Source organism: Chanos chanos, chromosome 3 (genome assembly GCF_902362185.1).
Source record: "Chanos chanos chromosome 3, fChaCha1.1, whole genome shotgun sequence".
Classification (NCBI taxonomy): Eukaryota; Metazoa; Chordata; class Actinopteri; order Gonorynchiformes; family Chanidae; genus Chanos; species Chanos chanos.
Genome location: NC_044497.1, coordinates 31,870,011 through 31,894,407, shown reverse-complemented (window position 1 = coordinate 31,894,407; position 24,397 = coordinate 31,870,011). Strand labels below are relative to the sequence as shown.

The 24,397-nt window shown below is 38.6% G+C and overlaps 3 protein-coding genes across 4 annotated transcripts; all 3 read left to right on the top strand.

Annotated features, from left to right (window-relative positions):
- The first annotated feature begins 3,035 nt into the window (after positions 1–3,035).
- On the top strand, positions 3,036–8,150 carry LOC115807665 (1-carboxy-3-chloro-3,4-dihydroxycyclo hexa-1,5-diene dehydrogenase). 2 transcript variants are annotated; one of them, XM_030768772.1, is made up of 15 exons: positions 3,036–3,110; positions 3,334–3,435; positions 3,552–3,656; positions 3,847–3,931; positions 4,012–4,085; positions 5,182–5,241; positions 5,450–5,557; positions 5,646–5,702; positions 5,794–5,924; positions 6,032–6,086; positions 6,275–6,367; positions 6,569–6,703; positions 6,827–6,928; positions 7,034–7,195; positions 7,651–8,150. In XM_030768772.1, exons 3-15 carry the CDS (start codon positions 3,564–3,566, stop codon positions 7,771–7,773), a joined length of 1,278 nt encoding a protein of 425 aa, XP_030624632.1. In that variant the 5' UTR covers positions 3,036–3,110; positions 3,334–3,435; positions 3,552–3,563; the 3' UTR covers positions 7,774–8,150. The 2 variants fall into 2 exon arrangements, with proteins under 2 accessions (XP_030624632.1, XP_030624633.1); XM_030768773.1 differs by having other exon boundaries at positions 3,334–3,443.
- Positions 8,151–10,129: 1,979 nt separating this feature from the next.
- Positions 10,130–16,727, top strand: LOC115806878 (membrane metallo-endopeptidase-like 1). Its single transcript, XM_030767738.1, has 23 exons — positions 10,130–10,262; positions 10,529–10,573; positions 11,033–11,083; positions 11,278–11,439; positions 11,577–11,657; positions 11,862–11,957; positions 12,118–12,236; positions 12,393–12,458; positions 12,545–12,679; positions 12,796–12,885; positions 12,964–13,100; positions 13,206–13,299; positions 13,377–13,505; positions 13,603–13,701; positions 13,961–14,044; positions 14,180–14,283; positions 14,455–14,513; positions 14,919–15,038; positions 15,355–15,488; positions 15,672–15,737; positions 15,883–15,978; positions 16,352–16,428; positions 16,542–16,727. The coding sequence occupies exons 1-23, from the start codon at positions 10,130–10,132 to the stop codon at positions 16,639–16,641; spliced, it is 2,277 nt and encodes a 758-aa protein (XP_030623598.1). The 3' UTR covers positions 16,642–16,727.
- Positions 16,728–19,230: 2,503 nt separating this feature from the next.
- Positions 19,231–23,153, top strand: LOC115808749 (1-carboxy-3-chloro-3,4-dihydroxycyclo hexa-1,5-diene dehydrogenase-like). Its single transcript, XM_030770209.1, has 13 exons — positions 19,231–19,323; positions 19,548–19,632; positions 19,714–19,787; positions 20,069–20,128; positions 20,321–20,428; positions 20,532–20,588; positions 21,136–21,266; positions 21,410–21,464; positions 21,568–21,660; positions 21,848–21,982; positions 22,154–22,255; positions 22,349–22,510; positions 23,031–23,153. The coding sequence occupies exons 1-13, from the start codon at positions 19,231–19,233 to the stop codon at positions 23,151–23,153; spliced, it is 1,278 nt and encodes a 425-aa protein (XP_030626069.1).
- The last annotated feature ends 1,244 nt before the right edge of the window (positions 23,154–24,397 follow it).

Here is a 24,397-nt window from a genome sequence, read left to right as displayed (position 1 = left end):
AGTTTATTTACTTAATATAAGTATCAGACATCATCTATGCTAGTGACGTATCTGACATGAGATATGAAGTACCTTCCAAAGATTACCATCTGTACATGGCTAGGTCTGTGAAAAACAAATGGGTGAATATGTTTCATATTTGTTAAAGGGGAGGTGAAGGCAGCAAGTGACCACCTGAAGCAGGTTTTTGGGCGGGAGCCCCGTGAGCTGGCAGCCCAGGCCAGGTGGGGAGTTGTGGAGGCATGGCAACAGAACTTTGGAACAGCAGCTAAACGTTTGAGCGTGGTTGCAGAGAAAGAAACCCCTGTTCTCACCTTCCTCCTTTTTTTGGTTCATGCCTCTCACAGGAAACACCTGGCACAAGTAAGATAAGACTACTGCTTGTGTAGTGGTTGACGTACATTTAGCGACATTTAAAAAGCAATAAAGACGCAGTGAAATGCACTAACATGCATTACCAATATGACTTATTATAACTCAAGTAAAACTTAAATTTCCATATTATTCCACTTACAGCTGCTCCACCACTCTGACATCTGCTTATAAACAGCCAGTTTCCTGACCACATGTTTATTATCATGACTGATGACTTCATGCTTGTAAAACGTTCATTGTCCCTGTGATATTCCTAGGCAGCGTCACAAGCGGCTGGCATTGTTTCAGAGAGTGGCCAGTGGGAACGTGCTTTGTGTTTGCTGACAGTTGCTGTGCAGGCTACATGTGACGGAACAGTGCAGTACCAGCGTCAGCGGGCAGCCTGCCTGGCCCAGCTCGGCTTCCATGAGCGGGCGGTCTCAGACATGGACAATGTTATCCATCTACGCAGCACCGAGAATGGGGAGGAGCAGAGGGCGTGGGCAGAGGATCTGTGTCGTCGAGGCTGCAGCCTGCTGCAGTGCTCCCGCGAAGAGGCCGGCCTTCAGGACCTCTCTCGAGCTCTGGAACTGAATCAGGACCAGGCTCTGCAGTGCATGGAAACAGAGTTGGGGAGGTCTCGTCTGGCTGAGGTCTTCCTGCGTTATGCACTTCAGAGTTATGGAGAGCAGCAGCTCAGTAAAGCCTGGGGTCTGACGGAGAGTGGCCTTAGAGTAGACAGCAGTCACCCTGAACTGCGTAGGTTAAGAGCCAGGATAAAACGTGAGGTGTCTGCACCCTGCATTGTCCATTAGAGCTGAAAACAAATGTCTTTTTGCCTGATCGATACATGATCAACTCAGTGTCATATTACACCCCGACCTCTTATATTAACTTCTGTTCTGCTTTAATCTTGTATGAACTGTAAGTTACCACAGAGTACCTTGAGGGGATATATTTTAGTTCACTTTTATATCAACTGTAAGGGCACAAAGCTCTGAAGTATTTTAAGTGTGTTCATGTTTCTTTCGTCTCTCAGCTCAGTCAACATGAAATGGCTGCTTTCACCTGGTCCACAGAAAATATAACCTTTTCTTATGGATAGAACTTTAACCACTCTGATGAGACAGACTTCATCATTTTTTACTTATTCTAGTTATTCATTCACTAAGTCTAGTCTAGACTCTAGTTAATGATGAACCATGGCCAAATTGATCAAAAATGACATGGTTATGATTAAATGTGGATTTGTATTTCATTTATATATATACACATACATATATAGATAACACACACACTCATATACTGCCTGGCCAAAAAAAAGTCGCACACTCTAATATTTTGTTGGACCGCCTTTAGCTTTGATTATGGAGCACATTCACCATGGCGCTGTTTCAATAACCTTATGCAACATCACAACATTTATTTCTGCCCAGAGTTGCACTAATTTTCTGCCGATATCTTGTTGACGACGGGAGAGTCTAACAACTCTGTAAGTCTTCTCCAGCACATCCCAAAGACTTTCACAGGGGTTAAGGTCAGGACACTGTGGTGGCCAATTCATAGGTGAAAATGATTCCTCATGCTCTCTGAACCACACTTTCACAAGCTGAGCCCAATAAATCTTGGCACTGTCATCGTGGAATACGCCTGTGCCATCAGGGAAGAAAAAATCCACTGATGGGGTAACCTGGTCATTCAGTACATTCAGGTACTCAGTTGATTTCATTTTGTTGCCACGTAACATGGCTGAGCCTTGACCTGATCAGTTGGAACAACCCCAGATCATAGCACTGCCTCCAGAGACTCCAAAACCAAATGGCGACTTTTTTTTTGGCTGGGCAGTGTATGTGATATTGATAAAGTTTGTTTTTTGTGTAAACAGAATAGATTTTTAAATGATAAAACGTATGCAAATTGACAAATAAAGGTGATAAACAATGTAGCTATAGATTTTTATTGTATGATTGGTATATGATTATTTTTTTCCAGACAAGTGTGTTTGCAGTTTTTTGTTACAATATGACTCTATGATATATATGGTAATAGAGAACAATATACGGAATCAGTGTGATTTTACAGGAGAAAGCCTTCTTTATCTCGGTGCTTCCCTCATGAAGATTCAGCACAGACCTAAACTACATTCCGTTTAGAAACTGTACATTCAAAATGCACGTGGTCTCAGGCATAATCTTAAACATTGTCCACGAATCCAGCACGAATTAGCGACATGAACATGGAAATGCATACGTTCAAATTCATTAGAAAAAAATATAAAGTATGTGCTAAGCAATCATAAAGAACAATTTTGCTGAAAAGGTCAGTAAAGCTGAGAAGTTCAAGTGAGAGTCCTCCGCAGCTCTTTTATCTGATTGAGGTTGTTGCTGAGACCTCCCACCTATACATTACCAACAACACAAAGTGGGCTTTGATGTTAAAACAGTGATCATCCATTTCGAGTATTTGTTTAAAGTCGTTTCAACTGTCTGGCTCGGCAGTCAGTAAACGTTGCCTGATGTGACACCACACCGGCGAGTTGAGACGCTTCACTTGCTGACCCTATTTTGCCTTCGATACGTCACTCAATTGTGCCACCTACCAATCTCTAGGTGGCGGTGTAATTTTCTGGACGTAAGATTTCTCATATTGCTCCTTTCCTGTTTCTTTAACTTGGCTCTCGTGTCAACATAAACAAGGAATAGCAGCGCTACTTGCGGCTTATCGAATGATCCGGTCATACTCTCTGAACTGTCATAGTACGTTCAGAGTACATTTTTGTGAAACAATTCAATCAAATTATTCCTGATACTTCTGTTTGAATTGCAGAGCGTGCTCTTGCCACGTTACGCTGTATGGTTTTAAAATATAAAACAGTTTGCTACGAGCTACGGCAAATCTCTGACGCGCAAATAAAAAAAGAAAAGGAGGAAGCAGTTCAAAGTACAACATTGTTCACATCTGTCTGTGATTATTTGTCAGGAACTGAGAAGGAGCCAATCAGTAAGTCTGTAGAAGGACCTCAAGGAACCTCTTGGATCCTCATCTAAACCTGTTTACACTGGACATCCTAAGGAAGGACAGGTATACCCGTAAGCCCCAATTTGTTTCATTTATAAAAGTTTACTAAACATAAATTCTACAGATCATGTATACTGTAATGTCATACACGGAATCGGTAATGTTCCCTTGGTTTATAGACACCTGCAGTTATGGCACCACCTGTCAGTGTGATCGTGGTTGGAGCAGGAAACCGAGGAACAAACTACTCAGAGTTTGCACTTGTTCACCCTAAGAACATGAAAGTATGAACCTTGTCTGTCTTTATTTTGGCATAAACTTACAACTCTATGAAACATTTACATACTTTGGCATGTGTTGGACATTTTAAAATGTGTATTCAATTCAGAATATTTCTGAGTAATTAACTTAAAACTGCTGTCAAATAAAGGTGTAACGGAGTAGGATTGATTAGCATTGTAATTCTGTCCTTAGGTAGTAGGGGTTGCGGACCCTAGACCTTTTGCGAGAAGGAAGCTTCAGGAGGCACACAAGATAGCTGATGAAAATGCGTTTGATGGTAAGACTCTGAAATCAACCTCTGCTTCTTCAGGAAATCAGAATATCTTAAATCAAGTGTCTTATTTACTATTAATACAGACTGGCGCTGCATAATACAGAGGGACAAGTTTGCCGATGCTGCATTTATATGCACACCTGATCGACTTCACAAGGTACCCAGCGAAACTACAAACTTTGCCCTAATCAGTCCAAATTATCAAGAGATTCCAGTGCAGCATTGTGGGAAGTGTTTCCTTTAGAAAATTAAACTTATGGCAATATGGATGATTAATGTTCTGAAACCAAAGAAAACAAAAGTTACATTACTCATGACAAGGTTATTCACAATTCACCCATTATTTGAATACCTGTGTGATATCTAGTTTTATGAATAAGTCTGCAAAGTTGTGGACTATTCAGAATATGTCATGTTAGGTCCAAAATGATTACTATCACCTGAGATGATGCTCTCAGACACTGACTCTTAAGGAAGTCATTGTAAAATATTTTCTGGTCTTCTCATTACACCATTTGGATTTTCTTCCAAAGACAACAGCCACTATGGCAAGACCTTTGGGTTGATTTTATTAAGACCACAGGGTAAAACTGTCACAGTCTGACTGTTACAAAAGTTGCCAGACTGTAATCTTATGTGCATCAGATATGATCAGTGGGGAAACAGATCAGAGGGGAAATAAATGCACTGAAAAAAAGTGTGTCTCTTAAATCATTTAACTTCGTCCACCACCTTAACTTTGCACCTTAACAGGACTTGGCCCCTCAGGATGATGTTGCATAAAATAGGGTTTAATGATCTACACTGACTGACCTTCAGTTACTACCACTGAACCGTCAGAGTGACTGGGGGAGGGTCTCACTTTATATAGCAATGGGAAACCGTGATACTGTTACCTTGTAAGTGAAATCTGAGATGGAGGTGAACGATTAAATATTAATCAGACTCTGTCAGGAACTGTGATGTATGCTGTGCCAAAGAAGTGAGGTCTTGTGCATAAGATAACTTGATGTGTTAGAGGTAAAAAAAAAAAAAAATTAAAAGATGAGAATTTTAACCTCTTAATTATATCTGTTCCATACAAGATAATAGCTGGGGATTTGTTTTCTGAGTCTGACATGCTGTTTTTGGGGCTTTATAGATTTACAATGCAATGACCTTTATTCTTACTTATTAGAAATTTAATTTTATGAATTTCTCTTATGGAATTGGAAATGTATTGATAAAGGAATGACTAGGATTGTGTCTTTCAGGACCCTGCCATAGCACTGGCAAGGAAGGGTTATCATATTCTGCTGGAAAAACCCATGGCTGTAAGTGTCTTAAATGCATTTCTGCAGTATGGTCCTAAAAATACGACAACTGGACAGCTTTTTTTTTTTCTTGTTCATTCCTGATTTTTTTTTTTTAGTTTTTCACCATTTCCTAAAGCAAATTTGCATTACTTTTGTACTCATTGCTAAGTGTAATATATTTAGACTGTGTATATGTCTGTACTGTGTGATTTGGGATCTATCTAAGGTAACGGCTGAGGACTGCACAGAGATTGTGGAGGCTTGCATCAAGAGTGGTGTAATGCTCAGCGTGTGTCACGTTCTACGATACGACCCTCTCGTCCACAAAATAAAAGTAGGCCCTTTTTCTTTTTCTTTCTCTTTTTCCCCACCAGTCTTAAGTCAAACGGATATCTCACAGGAAGGGTGTGCTGATTCTGCAGGTCCTGATTGATAGCGGCGCTATCGGGGATGTGATACACATTCAGCACCTGGAGCCGGTAGGTTCGGGTTCTGATGTGCTTTGCAGGCATATAGCCTTAGCTGTGTTGGGCTGAAAATCACTAGTTTCCTGTTTGTGTCCTGTTCCAGGTGGGATTCTTTCATTTTGCCCATTCCTTTGTGAGAGGGAACTGGCGAAATGAGGCAGAGAGCTCCTTTGCCTTGATGGCCAAGTCTTGCCATGACGTGGACCTCATCCATCACTGGGCTGGTGGACGCAGGTATGAGTATACTGGATTTGTTGAATTTATGTCTTGGGCTGTGTTAAAAGTATGATGCTTTAGTATGCTTATAAAGGTGAAAACGTGTAAACATTTGTCATTGACAGGTGTATAAAGGTGTCCTCCTTTGGGTCTCTGAGCCATTTCCGCAAAGAAAATAAGGTTTGCTACCCTGTTAAAATATAAACTTACATACTTTTGTATCAGTATACTTTTGGAATGATACAAAAGACAATGATGAGTACACACCAAATACTCACTTGTTATCTGTTCAGAAAGAACCCCTCGTGTGTTGAAGATGAGTTACGTTACACTTATTTGTGCACAAAGTGATTTTGTATTTCTCTTAGCCAGCAGGGGCTGCAGATCGCTGCCTAGACTGCCCTGTGGAGAAAGACTGTGCTTACTCAGCATGTAAAATCTACCTGGACAGAGTTAAAAAGGTGTGCGTGAAGTCTTCACACATTTATCCACAAGTGTCGTCAGCTTTATTCTGCTGCACTGTATTTCATAATACATACCAAAGAAGAATGGAAATAAAAATCTGTTGTAAACTTAGCATACAAATGTGAGAGAATTAGGGGGTGAGCCAGTATACATAAAATGTCTGGGAATTCACAGCCCACTGTAATTGTATGTTACAGGGGGTTGTTGGCTGGCCAGTGTCAGTGATCTGCTCCAATGCTCTTCCTGATATCGAATCAGTAACTGAGGCTCTAAAAACCGGTCCGTATGGCCGCTGTGTCTATGAGTGTGACAATGATGTGTGCTCCAATCAGGTAAGAGCGTTTCTCACATTAAAATCAGGTTGAAATTTTGAAACATATATTGACTTTCTTTAATGGATAACTGCATGGGAAATCAGGTGCAGTTTTGCTCTCTTTCTTTGTTTTTCCTTAAAGGTTGTGAACATGGAATTTGAAGGTGGTCTCACTGCTGCCTTTTCCATGGTGGCATTTACAAAAGAGATCTGTCAACGCAAAACAACCATCTATGGGAGCAAGGTACAGTCTGTTATTTCAAGTCAAGCAAAGTGAGTGAAATATTTGTGTGTTTCTTACTGAAATTAACTTGACAAACTGGGGGGGGTAATGTCTCTGTTCCTATAGGGAGAGCTATCTTATGATGGCAACGAGATCAAAGTGTTTGACTTCCTGACCCAGAACACAACTAAACACTCAACAGATGTCAGAGTTCCACAAAGCTTTTGCATGTCTGGTCATGGAGCAGCAGATTATCACCTGGTTGACGCCTTCATTTCAGCTGTAGCAGTGAGTATGACACAGCTAACATTGCTGAAATCTTGTCTAAACATAAAAATTACCAAAATTATTCACTTGGATTGGAATATGTTTCATTGGCTTGTTAATATAAGTCGGTATCAGTATTCTGGTGCTCTTTTTCATGCCTGATTTCAAAGGGTTCTAACAGTTTTGTAGACATACACAAATTATACATTTAAAGTAAGGGTTGGTGCATAAATGTTAACCTTCTCAAAGTATTATTTATACACATTCTGCAAACCATCCATACTATGAAGAAAACATATATATCTATTGATAACAATAAGAGGCATCACAGGTTTCTAATCTATGGACAAGTTTTCTGTTGAATCTTGTTGTTTCGAACCACAGTATTACAGGAGTTTGAATGAAGTAATTATGTTAATTTTAGTGGTTTGGAATAAGTGGTTTTACTAACAGGTTCTCTCTTTGTTTGCTTACAGAATAAAGACGCATCCCTGATCCGATCTGGTCCTAAAGAAACATTAGCAAGTCACAAGCTAGTGTTTCAGGCTGAGCGTTCGCGTCTGGAAAACAGAGTGGTGTTTTGTGACACTGATAATTAATTAAGAGGGCACAAAAAGTGCTGAAGTTTGAAAAAACTTGACCCTTGTACTGAAATTACTTTTCTTTGGTATTTTTTATTTTGTATTTGTGTCTTGGTTACTAGAACATGCTGCTCAAATCAAAGGATGAAGTAATTGATACCTTGTTCCTAGAATTACAATTTTTGATGGTGGGGATTCAGAAAGATGATATAATCACAGAAGTAATAGTGAAAGAGAGATTCCTTATGTACTTGATTTATAAATATTATGTCTAATTTGACTATGATTTGTATAAGGATATATGTAACAAATATGAACGTTCCAAAGAGATATCTGTGGGAGAATTCAGATGAAGAGTTGATTGCAAACAATGTTTAATTTTAAACTCCAACGTTTTTAAAAATAAAATTGTATTTTGCTATGCATAACGTTTTTGCACATAATTAATATTTAAAAATAAAGTCATATAATAAAATACATTTTGATCGCTTCTCTACGACGCCTGAGAAGCTTTAACTTCAAAACCGTCAAGTAGCATGCAGTCCCTTCTTCCCTTCGCAGTGAATTAAAACAAGCGCCTGGCATGCACTATTATGGATTCCCAGAGGGCTCTTAGGATGTATCTTTTGAGATCCCCTTTGATATTTTAGAAAAGTTATCTTTCCAGAGATAGAACATTCGTTTTACGTTGTGCAACATGGGTCACAGAATGTTCCCAGAACCGTTGAATTATTGGAACCTTCCGGAAACATTGTGGCATTGTTCCCATAACTTAAAAAATGGTCATAGCTTTGCGGAGACTTTACAGAAATACTGTCAGTTCTGTAGCGTTCACTGAGCACAAAATATTGGCCTGCAAGCCAACATTCAAATATAATTACGAATATATTGAAATATAAATACATTTGACATTTCACTTCACTGATCACTACAGATGCATAAGAGCAATGGACATATCAGCTAAAACTGCGACTAGAATCATGCGCATCTTTATTTGAGTCTTCATAATTCTAAGAAAGATTCTTTCCCGTCATCTGATTATACCTGTAACACCTCAGCACTCAAATGCAAATAAAAACAAACAAACAAAAAAAAACAAACAAACAAAAAAGGATGCAAAATCAGACCTAATAGTATTTTCATGCAGTTCCATCAACGATTCTATGTGCTATTTTCTGTCTGGCAATTTTGTTGGTAAGGTTTAAACCTACATGCACCTAGGCAGCGTATATGTCTTTGAGACGTTCACGAGGCGCGCAGATCCATCTATGTTAGACCATTTACTCATTGGCGCAACGTTTCTATGACTTTGCCTTATGTTCCCTAGCTCTTGTAAAATGATCGACCGAGTTTTACCTGTCTTATTAACATTTTGAAATGAAAGATACTGAAGATATAGGACAAATGAAATGAAAAGCAAATGAAATGAAAATTCTTTCCTCTCAAGTGATTAATATCATATGAGATACACCGCATGAACAACAGAATCATATATTAGGCTAATGGATGCATATCGCAGTGTTTCTTGTTTTTGCACCTGCGTCACAGTGAAGACATAGCCATATTATTTAAAATTTTTTACTGGCTTGAAATGAACTGGCCTGCTACTTTTGCTTTTTACATAACACTAAAATTAACTTACTTTGTTCATAAAACCGATTTCCTGTGCCTACTGTGGCTATATTGCGATACCTTGATCATGGCAGGTGTCCCCGCTTTCCCCCATGTCTGCAGCTTGTAAATACGCCACTTATTGAGACTTACACATTTGTAAAATAACTTGTCAAAAAAACATGGCATTTTGGAGCTAACTCGAAGTATGCAAGCTTGCTAGAGAGAAAAACACAGGTCATTAAAACGGCAAACTGGGAAAACTTCCACTATTAATGAGGCTATTTTACAATGTTTGCCTGAGGTGTGTGTGTGAAAATGTTTACCTTGGAAGCCTGCTAGCGTGGGAACATTCCTCTGTTCGTGCTGTTTTCTAAGTTCATATTTAGAAGTCTTATACTTTGTGGAATTTGTTTAGGTCAATAGGCTTCTTAGGGCAATTTGAACAGAAAAGGCATATGTGCACACGCGACTTCTACTCGACAAGTGGTTAATTCGGCATTCCAGGCATCGAGTAGTGCAATGTAACTTCGACCTAGATTGGGTGGTAGGTTACAAATGTGGTAGCCTGTGAAAATTGCTAAGTACATCACCATAGGTGGCATGAAAGGCTCACGGGGGGAAATTGCAATTCAACTGTGTAGTTTCTGTGGTTTGTCGATCGGGTGTTGTGACACGTCGCGTGCCCTGTAGTTGGCTCCTAACAACGCAGTAAAGCAAACGGAGACCTCCGTATCTTCGAATGTTTGTGATCCCAGACGAGATGGTCAACATCAGGATCAAAGAATATAAGAAGCGTCCGTGGACTTACACCGAGATTGTCCTCTCCGCTATGCTCTTGATTGTGAGCAGTGCATTAGCAGGTTTTCTCGCACTTTTTCCATCGACAACAAGAGGTAAGCGTCATCAGAATGATTTAAGTTGCAAGGAAAGCAAAAATATATTATAGACTTTTTCTCTTATAAAGTTATACAGTTCTATAAATGTAATATTTGAAAGTCGATTATTGAAAAGCTTGAAACAAATCCATTAATTTTCCCCACAACTAATGTCTGTAATGTATTGTTTTCAAAACATTTGGTGTATTAATTTTTTTTATTGTTACTATTATTTTATTATTACTATTATTACAGCTAATGTTACTTCCCCGCTTGTTCTTCAGGGCAGCTCATCACTGCAAAAGTATCAAGAAGCATGAAGTTAAAACGTGAGTTACTGATGCATATTTAGTACCTTAAAGCTCACTGAACATACAGAACTTTGTCTTCACAAATGAGTAAAGTAAGAAACAACAGAGCAATAATAAGAGTTCTTTATGTGCAAAGGACTCAGTGTATAAATTTATGTAAATACACTGTGACTTGACATCAGGTATTCCTGTCCTCTAATCCCGTCAGCAGCCTCATCAGCAGAGCTGCCAACACAACCAACAGCAGCTGTGCTGACATAGCCAAATTCCACAAGGATACATCATCCAAACAAGTCATGCACTAGGCCATGCCCCACAGTTTCATAACAACTGTCATAGTCAGCCAAATATTTTTCAGAAACATTCATTCATCCATTCATTCATTCAGTTAATTTGCTCATCATTTTAGACACTGAACTCTTGCAAACTGAGGTGATGTTTTTTAAAGTAAGCCTTATTCTTGTTTGACCCCAACAGATTGTCATCAAGACAAAACTGTTTGTACAACACCTGAATGTGTCATGGCAGGTGAGTAGTAGAGTTACACATTATCCAACTTCTGCCCTCTTACCATGGAATGTTAAAAGAAAATGTTATCTATTAATTCTGATTTACTATTGCTTTTTTCCTGTGAGTCTTTTTAAGAACATGACACAAAATCACCCTTGTCCAACACCAGTATTTTGATTCTGTTACATGCATTCCCTTTGGCTCTGTGTCAGCGGCACGACTTCTTCAGAACATGGACAGCAGTGTTGAACCATGTCAGAACTTTTATAGATACGCCTGTGGGGGCTGGCTGGACCGCCACGTTATCCCAGAGACCAGTTCCAGATACAGTGTTTTTGATATACTTAGAGATGAGATGGAGGTCAAACTCAAGGGTGAGAGCTGGCTCCTAATTTCCATATCTATGTAAGGTCTGTCCTTTTATCCATTCTCTGAGGAAAAACTGCCCCTTGTGCTTATTTGGAACATATGACTGGTTTTGGTTTGCCTTACGATTTCTTCTTTATGGCAGGAGTTCTGGAGACAGAGAGTAAGCACGATCGAGAGGCCTTTCGTAAAGCAAAAACTCTGTATAGGTCCTGTATGAATGAGAGTGAGTTTTTTAAGGTTAATCATATGGTAAAAAAAAAATACAGCATTTTTGAAAATATGCAAAAATAACCATAAACACAGTGTAGCTAGTCAGATTAATGAGTATAAACTATGATGTGAAATCTAGCACTCAGTCAAAACTATAATTCATAATTTCATATCCTGCCCTACTCTGCTCATGTAGTATAACTTTTATTTTATTCAGGTTTAATTGAACAGCGCGATGCTCAACCTCTATTGGACCTTATCGATTTTGTTGGAGGCTGGCCTGTAGCATCAGACAGTTGGGATGACTACAAAAGTAAAACTTAAATCATCATTCCCAAAATGTGGCTGATGCCTGGTTGAATTGAGTGTCATACTTTTGCACAGTAACTGTGAGCTACATTATTATTGCAAGTGTTTAAGGTCATGTATGTACTTTGACAAAAATTCACTGTTTCTGTTCATCCATTGCAAAGATAGAGAATGGAGCCTAGAAGACACATTGGCCATGTTTAATTCACGATTCCACAAGAGGGTGCTCTTTGACTTATTTGTGTGGACAGATGATCTTGACTCCAGTCGCTACATCCTCTATGTGAGCACCTTAAAACAAGAAGGTTATGTTAATGTTGCTTTTAATGTAAAATTAATACTTAATACTTAATGTGTCGGTGTAAAGTTCTCTCTGTGATTATTTACACAAAAAACATATATAGTTTTCTCTGAACTCATCCTTAACCTGTCACTACAGATTGACCAGCCAGGGCAGGGGTTGCCGACTAGGGATTACTACTTCAGTGATGGGAAATACAAAATGGTAATAAATGTCATAATCAGCCAGTGAATGAAGTCAAGTCTGCAATATGTGAAAATAACTTCATTTATTTCTCTTTAATGTTGCAGGTGCGAGATGCCTACCTTCAGTTCATGATTTCAGTCATGCAAATGACACGTGAGGCTAGGAATCTAACAAAAGATGAGGAACAAGTCAGGAAGGATGCTTTGCAAGTCATGCAGCTAGAGACGGACATTGCAAATGTGAATAAACCTTGTGGCAAAAAGAGAGATGATAGTTTTAAGTTGTGTAGCAAGGATAAAGCAATATTTTTGGGTCCATGGACACAGAAAATTCCAGCTTGCTGTTGTTTTCTCAGGCTACGTCTCCTGTGCAGGAGCGGCAAGATGTCACGCTTCTATATAACAAGATGAGGCTCACTGATCTGCAGCACATGTTCAATGTGAATGTGAGTGTGGATTCTCTGCTTTCCTTTAGATGGGATGACAAGTGCACAGATAATTGGTTTGTAATGCTCATGTTGTAGGGTTTCAACTGGACCCGGTTCGTGCTGGGAGTTATGTCTAGTGTATCCATAGAAATAAGCCCACAGGAAGAGGTGGTGGTTTACTGCACCCCGTATCTGCTTAAGCTGGGCAGCGTGCTTGCGAAACACAATAGCAGGTAAGATCTCTGGAGATACTGTAATAAGACTCACTGGCATGAACACACCAGCCTTGTATGGGTGTTCTTGTATGTTCTCACCTCTGAGATATTTCGGTATTGCAGGACTCTAAGGAATTATCTCACCTGGCACCTGATCGTAGACAGAGTCAGTAGTCTCAGTCGCCGCTTTAAGGATGCACGAGCACAGTACAAGAGAGTAAGCATTGTGAATAACTCAATCCTAACCAGCAAGTTCAAGACAACATTAGTTAATATGGTTCTTTTCCACAACAGACCATGTATGGTACCACCTCAGCCGATGCACGTTGGCGAGAATGTGTCCGCTACGTTCAAAGCAGCATGGAGAATGCCGTGGGAGCCCTTTATGTCAAAAAAACCTTTGCTGGGGAGAGTAAACGCATGGTTAGACTATCAAGAGCCCTTTCATTTGTTTGTCTGTTTCTTTCATTCTTTCTTTTTGCGTGGTATATGTGGTTAGAGGGTATTTGTTGTTGGATAGGTGCGTGACCTGATCAGTAACATTCAGGAGGCATTTGTAGAGATGCTAGAGGAACTTAGCTGGATGGACAACCAATCAAAGGAGAAGGCCAGAGAGAAGGTCTGTATATCTTGGAAAACATGTGATAATCCACTGCATATCACAGCCTTTCTCTAAATGCTCTGTGAGATATTTGCTTGTTTTTTTTTCTGCACAGTAACATTATCATTCCAACTTTAGTGGCATTATTTGAGAGGAATGGATTGGATTTGTGCTGTCTGAGTCATAGGAATTGTAGGGTGAAGTTAGGACAAAGTGTTTTAAAAAATATGTGATTGATGCCTTGTATTGCTGAATCCATTACATGTTTGCGTTTTAGGCTATGGCCATTCGGGGTCAGATTGGGTACCCTAATTATGTTCTGGAAGATGGCAATAAGAGGCTGGATCTGGAATATGCACATGTACTAAGTGATTAAGGAATTAATTCCTTAGCTCCTATTGGTTTCTTTACTTATTTATAATTAATAAATTAACTGATTTTGGATTTTTTTTTTTGGATAAAGCCAATTTAAAATATTTTCTCCCCAATCATGCAGCTCAACTTCAGTGAGGAGAGATATTTTGAGAACATGTTGGAGAACTTACAATCAATTGCGCAGAGGACCCTGAGGAAACTTAGGGAGCCAGTGGATCCAGACTTGTGAGTTAGTGTTTAGTTTGGCATGTGGGATATTGTATCTGACCTGCATATCACTGAACTCAGAGAGGGAGATTCTGGTGAAGTTCTTTGTTTTACTCACATGTGTTTGGATGATGACTGAGTCAGTGCTGTTGTTTGAGATGCATAGCATCTTTGGTGTTGTTTTAATAGCTGGATCATTGGTGCTGCAGTCGTCAATGCTTTCTACTCTCCAAACAGAAACCAGATAGGTGAGGACCAAGCATGTGTTACACAACACACATGCCATTCAAATAACAGAATACAGTGGCATTTCAAAGCTGCAGTGAAAAATGACACTATGTATCTTGACGTTGAAGCAAATCAGATGTACTTAGTCACATAAAGTTGTTCCTGTATGGTTTTTCTTTTTGTATAAAGGTTTTTATAGTTTAGTTTATGTGGATTTATACTGATACAGAGAATCATTCCTACAGTTGTTGTGTACTGGGCATGTTCTTATCAAAACCGTTGAAGGGCCTCATTTGATTAATGAGAAATGCAGCATACTCTTAGCCAAAAATAAAACATTGTCAATCAGGTCAGTGCCATTCTGGGTTTTTTGCTTTCTTTTTGAGTCCTCTGAAGAAACCTGCTTGGCTGTTTGTGTCCCACAGTGTTTCCTGCTGGGATTTTACAGCCGCCTTTCTTCAGTCAGAACCAGCTCCAGGCTCTGAACTTTGGAGGGATTGGAATGGTCATAGGTCATGAGATCACCCATGGTTTTGATGATAACGGTGTGTTTCATTTAAGAATGTTAATGAAGAAGGTTACTTAATTAAGAAAATGATGTCTCATGTCAAAATATGCAAGTGTTGTTTTCCTGCGTAGAGTTTTGAGAATCCATGAAAACCTGTGGGGTAACAATTGCACGCAAAAGGGCGCTGTTTCATTCCATTTACTGCAACCAGTGTTGATTTACGCTTACACAGAAAAAGTGTTTATAAATTCGAAACTTATAACTGGAGTTAACTTTATACTGGCAGGTTTGCTGTGTGCCTGTTTGTCTATGCTCTTTATGGGAGCAATAACAACATTATGGATCCGTTTCAGGGAGGAATTTTGACAAAGACGGGAATATGCTGAATTGGTGGAGCAATTTTTCTGTAGAGCATTTCAAGGATCAGTCACAGTGCATGGTACAGCAGTATGGTAACTTCACCTGGGAACTTGCAGGAGGACAGAATGTACGTAATGAAGAAATACATTTAAAAAACGCAGTATCCAGGGATTATATCAGTAATGTCAGCGTGTGCTGCTTTCAGACTTTTTAGGTTATTACTTTATGTAGTCAATTAAGCTTTAAACTGTACCGCAGCACAGCAGGAAAGATTTTAACATATCCACCCTGTTGGGCTGCTCTGTGTCAGGTCAGTGGCATCAACACTTTAGGAGAAAACATCGCAGACAACGGAGGAGTGAGACAGGCCTATAAGGTAATGCCTTTCAGATGTTCAGATTCACCATGCCAACTATTTCATCTTCACTCAGATGTAGAATGTCAATTTAGCATAAAGAGATTTGAATTTGAAAGATAATGTAGCATAACTGTGGCTGGTTTGTTTGTTTGTTTTTGGATAGGCCTACTTGAAGTGGATTGAGAGAGAAGGCGACGAGCCTTATTTACCAGGCTTAGATCTGAAGCACAAACAGCTATTCTTTCTGAACTTTGCACAGGCAAGAAACAAGAGTGGAGATCTGTCTTTGAATCCTGTTTGAAGTTGTTAAACAGCTCTCATCAAATACAAGTATCGCGGCACAATTCAGGTTACTTTAGGACGGTGTTTAACCCTTACTGTAGAACAATACTTAATAACTACAGTAATTTACAATGATATCATAACTATTATAAAGAGGGCAGATGTATACGGTCATAGATTAGAGTAATTAAATGAATGTGATAAATAAACCCTATTTAATATCTAGCATAAAAGTAATAATTAACCTTTTCTCATAGGCTGAGAAGAATGCAGTATGTGAGAGTACATTATTACTGAGGATGTGATTGGCAGTGATCTAACATCTGTAATTACTTTACTGATTTTTGCAGGTTTGGTGTGGCACATATCGTGCTCAATATGCAAGTCAGTCAATTCGAACAGATTCACACAGCCCACTAGACTACAGGTTAAGTACTGCTCCTTTAATTCAGCCACTGATTAATGTCTGTAAATTTGCCATTAACCTGGGGTGTCACAGATTGAGCATAATTGTTTCTGCTTTTTTCTCTGCCTATCCAGAGTTTTGGGATCTTTGCAGAACTTTGATGCCTTCTCTGAGGCTTTCAGTTGCGAACCTGGTAGTCCAATGAACCCACATACGAAATGCCGTCTGTGGTAGGTCTTGGTGACCTCTTGTGTGGATATGGGGAGATACTGCTTTGATAAAAAACATAATAAAACTTTATGGGATCCATGAGATATGAGTTGTGAGGAGGACCCTTGGAACAATTGAATCTAGTTCAATATAGAAAATACAATGCTTTGTCACACTTTCATTATTTGTTTTAAGAGTTTGAAAGTTTTAAAAGTATAGAATATTTACTCTTCCAGTTTTCAAATTCTGACTTTTGCAACTTGGGAAAATACTCTGACTGCTGACTTTTGTAGAATCAATAACTATTCTTTTTATTTTTAAGTCTCTTAATATAATCTCAGAGTGACACAAAATTTGCCTGGCATTTGCTCTATGTTTTACGAACTGTCAATTTTAGATTTATATTATTATCACAGCCATTTTTGAGCATAAACTTGCATTATTTCCCCAAATTTGAGAACATCTCTGTGGCCAGCTCATTTTGGTTTATGCACTGATCAGTGATTCAGCAGATTCAGTGACTGAATGACTGCAGTAAGACAAAGGGGTTCTGTTAATATGTAAATTTCAGATAATTCATTGTTAATAAAGTCATGATATTATTACATGGATCATGGATGGCTTTAGTTATATTGTGTTTACACTTAAAGACACCCTCTTATCATAATGAAAACAATAACAAATACACAGAAATAGAAGTACAGAGGAAGACATGGCCAAGACGCTCTGCATAAGCAGTTACGTATCACGGAACAAACCATGAGTGTTTTTGTCCCATGTTTCAGTTTGGAACAATGGCATATGAACACACATCACTAGTTGTACACTATAGTGTTGTACTGTGATCATCTAATCACAGTCATGTCATTTTTTATCATATTTGTACAGTAGTGGAACTGATCTTATACAAAGAGGCATTCGTCAGAAAGGGGTTCCTAATGGAGAGTTTCATCATAGTTTATTGTTGGTTTCAGTAATGGTCAAAATATTTGTTTTCCTAATTCATAACCTGGTACAATATTCTCAGTACATTTCATCATTTTCACATTCTTACTCCCTGCAACTGAATTGTATGCCAGGAAAGGTTCAATGAACAGTCTACTACACAAGAGCAACTACCAAATTATGGTGTTGGCTCCTTGATGTTACATGATATCAAGCAGAGCCAAAGCCTAAAGCTTACACAAGAAGTGGACTGAAACATAAGGTACATTTCACTTGTTTCTGTTTTGGTATCATAAGCTCCAGATTGTCTGCATCTGAATTCCACATGGGTGCACGGAGGAACAACATGACAGAGAGGATGATGAAAGTGCAGATGAAGTAATGAAATAGTAATGCAATAGCCAGTAGATTCTAGTAATTCTAGTTCTGAGAAATCAGTGAGAGCCATCTATTATCCTCAGCCATTTAGTATCTTCAGTTATTATGTTTCTGAAGACCAACAGTGTAAGAACCTTCAAGAATATATGCACATTGCTGCATGGTCCAAGCCTCACCCCATACCTCACTCCACCTACTGCATGACTATGGTTGCCACACATTCACGGACCCATATGCTATCTTTATTTTGATGTTAATCTTTTATTCAGGGATTATCTTTGGTTCAAGGTTTATGGTTCCAGGAAAAAAAGTGAAGTGTTCATTAAAAGTCCTCACCCCATCCACTGTAATCTATTTTATTGGGAGTAGAGGCAGGTACTGAGAGAGCTCCCTGCATCCGTATTTGCACGAGGATTATTGGACTTCTAGGATTGGAACAACTATCTCTGTAAGAACCATTCTGTAATTGTGTGTGTCTGTCAAGAGTTTGATTCAATTTTGAGATTTTATATAATACATAAATATGATGTAAGGATGCAGAAAAAAGACTTCTCAAGAATATTCAAGATGATGCAGATTATTATTATTTTTATTGTTATAAATTAATTCTTGTCATATATTGATATGTATAAATAAAGGTATTACAAGAAGTATAAGGGAAGCAATTTACCATGGTAATTATGATCTTGAGTGCTTCAGAATTGATTTAATCTATATCAAAGATGCATTTTTACATTTATATTCACTTAAAGCAGGCTTCCTCCCTGATACATAAAGGGGACAATCCAATAGTTTAATGGGTCTTATGATGTATTTAATGAAGTTGAACATACTTTGAAATATATTACTCAAAATCTTTGACTGGATAGTTGAAAAATGAGAGAGAAGCATTGCTTTTCTAAGATAGCTGGAGCACTGCTTGTGAGGCTGTAATTCACCAAATTAAACAATCAAAATAAACAGCAACTGAAGGCAAAAGGTACACTTATGGTGTACATCCCAAATCGCAAAAACAAAGACTTACCCGGCTTTGTCCTGATATTACTCACGATGACACAGTTTTCACTACAGGTCAGTCAGTGTAGAATTCACTTTTGTTTGTGAACTGCTCTCATTTACAGAGTCTATGATTTTACCCATCACTCTTGACACTACGTACACTGTGGTAAATCTCAACTATTTTTAGAATACTCCACATGCAGAGATGCAGCCTTATTACACTCAATATAACAGTTTCTGGAATCGCAATTTATGTCTCTCTCCCTCATTTCAAATACACCAGATACCACCATGCCACTACCCATCAGTGTCATCATAGTTGGAGCAGGGGACCGTGGAAGGACATACTCCGTGTTTGCTTCTATCCACCCAGATCGCATGCGAGTATGGTTTTCACTGATGACAGTTATTTACAGCTGAATTGTACTAACTAGAGTGCTATTATTTAAGATTTTACGAAGCCATGCTTTAATTAAAATTAAATGCTTTGGAGATTATAGCACTTCTTACTTAGCAATGTTAAAATATACATATATCCCTGATAATTTCCTAAAGCAGAGAATATGTGAAATTATTCAAAAAGATGATGATGTACAAATTGTCCACAGGTTGTAGGGGTTGTGGACCCTCAACCCTCTGCAAGAAGGAAACTTCAGGAGGAACACAAGGTGGCTGATGAAAACACCTTTGATGGTAAGGTTCTGAAGTCAATTTGTGCTTTTTTTTGTAAGTCAGAATATGTTAAATGACATGTCTTATTTGTGATCAATACAGACTGGCGCTGCCTAACAGAGAGGGAGAAATTTGCAGATGCTGTATTTATCTGCACACCTGATCGCCTTCACAAGGTACGGAGTGAAACCCCATGATCTAATTATCTCATGATTCCAGATACAACCCAGCAGTGGACATATGTCCCTAGTGATAGAGGTGCTTACTCTCTCTATTTCTCTATCTTTGTGTAGAGTCATATTTTATTTAGTATCACATTGAACCATTACTACAGAACAAACACTGCATCACTTAATACTTGAAAATGCTTAAAATTTGTGTGAATACTGCCCCTCTTTAATTTGCCTTAGTATGTAGGCTGCTTTTTTTGGGTAATTAGCAAGTTTCTTTTTTTCAGGACCCGGCTGTGGCATTGGCAAAGAAAGGCTACCATATTTTGCTGGAGAAACCTTTAGCTGTAAGTGTATTCAATGCATTTCTGCATGTGGGTGTGGCAATGCACAGTGCAAGCACTGTTTTGTAATAGATGTGAACCTTCTATTGGTTTATATTTTCTAAAACATGCATACTTTGTATCATTGTGCCATGCTCAGATAGATACATGTTTAGTTTGCATATGGCCTGTTCTGCATTTTTGGGGATCTCTAAGGTGACCGTCAGGGACTGTGAAGAGATTGTGGAGACCTGCACCAAGAATGGTGTAATGCTCAGTGTGTGTCTTGTTCTACGATACGACCCTGTAATTCAGAAAATAAAAGTAAGTTCTCTCGACTACTATTCAATGAGAAATATTCATCTCTGAATGAAGGATCCAAAATTGGATAGATGATAAGTTTGAAACTCTGGGTCTTAACCTTCAGATGCTCATTGACAATGGAGTACTTGGGGATGTGGCACACATTCAGCACTTGGAACCAGTAAGTTTGTTTTAATTAGCAAAATAATCACAGAACTGCAATGTTTACAGTCATATTCTGAATCTCTACCTTTGATAATGATAAAGGTACTATGCAGCTTGATTGGAGCATTTTAAAGATGTTGATTTCAGTTACAGACACAAACTGCATTACAGATAATATGCAAAATACAACAAAGAAAACATTACCTACTTATTTAATATACAACACAATACACTAATGAAGTTAATTTGAAAACTGTATGAGCAGTGCTGAGCAGTGCTGTGCAGTGCTGGAATGCGAAGCTGACAGCTAACTCTGACAGTGATTAAAGCAAGGGTGTCAAAATCCAGTCCTGGAGGGCCATGGTCCTGTTGTTTTTCTTGTCGACCAACTAAATACAATCTCTGATTGGCTGAAGAGCGTGCACACCTGTTTTCAAGGTGAAAATCAACAGGTAACTAAGAGGTGAAAACAAAAACCAGAAGGACCCTGGCCCTTCAGGACTGGATTTTGACACATGTGAATTAAAGTGTTGGCACATGTAATGCTTTCTTTCTTGCTCTAGGTGGGGTTCTTTCATTTTGCTCACTCCTATGTGAGAGGGAACTGGCGGAATGAGGCAGAGAGCTCCTTTGTCCTTCTGGCCAAATCTTGTCATGATATGGACCTCATTTACCACTGGGCTGGTGGTCGCAGGTGCACATTTGATTCACAAGACATTGACTTATGTACATTGTGACTTTTGTGTGAAACAGTTGTGTTTTTAGACACAAAAAATGTAAAAATGTCACTGGGTACACAGGAAAATCAGAAGTTTTTAAAAACTGTTTAATTTACAGGTGTTTAAAGATTTCCTCATTTGGATCTCTTAACCATTTCCGCAAGGAATGCAAGGTTCACTGCCATTTTATATGCTTAAATTGGGTTTTCATTTTTTATATAATTCATCTATAAATATTCAGTTCGCAGCTAATTTTGTTAACTGGTATTATACTAGCCGAAAGGGGCTGCAGACCGCTGCTTAGACTGTCCAGTTGAAAAAGACTGTGCATATTCAGCAAAGAAGATCTATGTGGACAGACTTAAAGAGGTATATATTGAAACATTACACATTTATTCACGATTTTAGCTTATCCAGTAATTTCCTATTAACAGCATTCCATTAACTTAATGTTAAAGCTTTTATACAAAACATACACTTATGATGGAAAATTATGGATAAAGTTGTGGATAAGAAACTAATGAAATAGTTTTTCACCTCTGTTTGGCTTTTGCAGGGGGTTGTCGGCTGGCCAGTGTCAGTGGTGTGTTCCAAAACTCCTCTCGATATTGAGTCTTTAACTGAGGCTCTAAAGACTGGCCCATATGGTCGCTGTGCATATGACTGTGACAATGATGTGTGCTCCAACCAGGTAAGAATGTTTCACACAAAGCCCGTTATGTGATGAGATTTCATTAAGATTTGTGCGACATCTGGCAAAGGCAATTTAAATGATTTGGTGGGTTATTGAACAATAAAGGAATAATTTCATGCAAAATCACTTAAATCACTCTCATTTTGTTTTCATTTTGTTTTCTTACAGGTTGTGAACATGGAATTTGAAGGCGGACTCACGGCTTCCCTTTCAATGGTAGCATTTACCAAGGAAGTCTGCAAGAGCAAAACAACCATCTTTGGCACTAGGGTAAAGTGACTGAAATACTGGAGTGCTTTCTTAATTCAAAAATGACTTGGATAGGTGACTGATCCCCTTTGGATGATATCTGTGTTTGTACAGGGAGAGCTGTCCTATGATGGTTATGAGATCAAAGTGTTTGACTTCCTTACCCAGAAGACTACTAAGTACCCAGTGGAAGTCAAAGTCCCACCAAACTTTAAAAATGAAGGTCATGGGGCAGCAGATTATTTCCTGGTTGACTCATTTATTTCAGCAGTAGCGGTGAGTTTATTACTAAAGAAATGAAGCTTAGATTCAATGAGTACTCATCGTGCAAAAGGAAGCTGCTCTTTTGGGATAAATTCCAGTATCATTCCCACTCAGAAATCTAAATATCTGAAGTAAAACCACAGATTTAGGTACTTACCCATAGTGCAGTGCTGTATCCAACTGACATTCTTTGGTTCAAATTCTAGTTGTGGCTTGGACCGAGGAACGCAACACAACTATATGAGTGCAACAGGGCAGACAGTGTTTTTCTTTAGACATGTTATGCTGTCTGATGATACAGTGTGGTTCATAATAGAAAAAGATACAGTGCTGGTTTCTCAAGCACTATAGAAATTATGTATGGTGTTTGTACTCCAGGACTGACAAGCTATGCTTTATCTGAACAGAATGAGAAAGAGATGGATGAGATAGAGGGAGATGATGGTGTGACAGTGAGGTTAAGAATAACATTTTTACGTGTGATTTGGGTTCGAATTTCTATTTAACAGCTTCTCTCCTTATTTTCATCCAGAATAAAGATCCATCCCTGATCCTGGCAGGTCCTAAGGACACACTGGCAAGTCACAGGCTAGTGTTTGAGGCAGAACGTGCTCGTCTGGAAAAGAGAGTGGTGTTCCTCGAAGCTGACCCTTAATTAGGAGGGCAGACAAAAATGCCTCCCAAAATACTGAGGACCAGGCCTGCTGAGTTTGACCAAATTTATGTAATTATTTTACAGCTGTTGAATATTGCTAGTCCAGTTCAAATGAAGCTGATTCAATGGGCTGTTTTGAAAGTATCCATAATTTAGTGGCCAGAAAAATGCTTGTTCGAAAAACAATGTTTGGATTAAAATACAACTATCCTATCTATTGTGTAATACTTCTATTATATCTACAACAGTTTAGAATAATGTAATGCAGATATTACTTTCTCTTCAGTGCATGCATTCGTTATCACAAAACAGAGAAAAATTGGATAATTTCTGTTTTATTAATGCACACACATTGTGTATGCTTTATTCCTTCCCATGGTATTCAACAAAGATTTGATTTACCCTCTTAAATTTCTCGGGATTTCCAAATGTCATATAACAGAGATACATTTCCATTAATCTTTAAAATTTTCTGTTAATAAAATGAATTAGCTTATTATACTAACATGCTGTTTTACAGAACACAAATTTTGGTAACGAAGCAAATTATGGATATATGATCTGATCCATATACTTAGATTATGTATTGATCAAATACTTGTAAAACAGTATCTCAGAGATGTTACGCTGTCTTATATAATTCTACATGGATATCTCTGACTCTAAGAACGTCAGAACATGAGGGTCCGTCATTTAGGCCAGGCAGGGGACCTCAGTATTGTTTAAACATGCAGTCAGTGTTTTACCTTGCTGATGATGTCATGTTGAAGCTCTTCCTTAAAGTTAAACCTTCAGGTTAGAGTGACAACCAGTTCTTATGCACCATTTATTTGCTACAGAGTATGATGCAGTAGTTTACTTAAGAAAATTTATGTCAACTGGTTCCAAGGAATCTTCACAAATTGTCCTGTAGTGTCCTGGTGAGGAAATTAGCCCTGTGATTTCCTGCCTCATAAAATAACAGGTTAATTAAAAAGCAGTAGAGAGAACTGTGTAGGTGGTGAGGCTGGATGGATGTGCTGGTTGACATAGGTCAAACTGGCTGATATCAACTTACTGGCAAAGAGGGTGCTGGAGCGTAGGCAGAATTATAGTTTCAAAACACAAGCAAAGTTCCAATAAACCAGAGTATTCTCGTGGTAAAACAGGCAAGCCTCAATACTCGGGAAACAAGAACAGGCAATACAACAACATTGCTTGGTAAGTCAGTGGAATGAGAGACTTCACACAGGACAAAACAACAA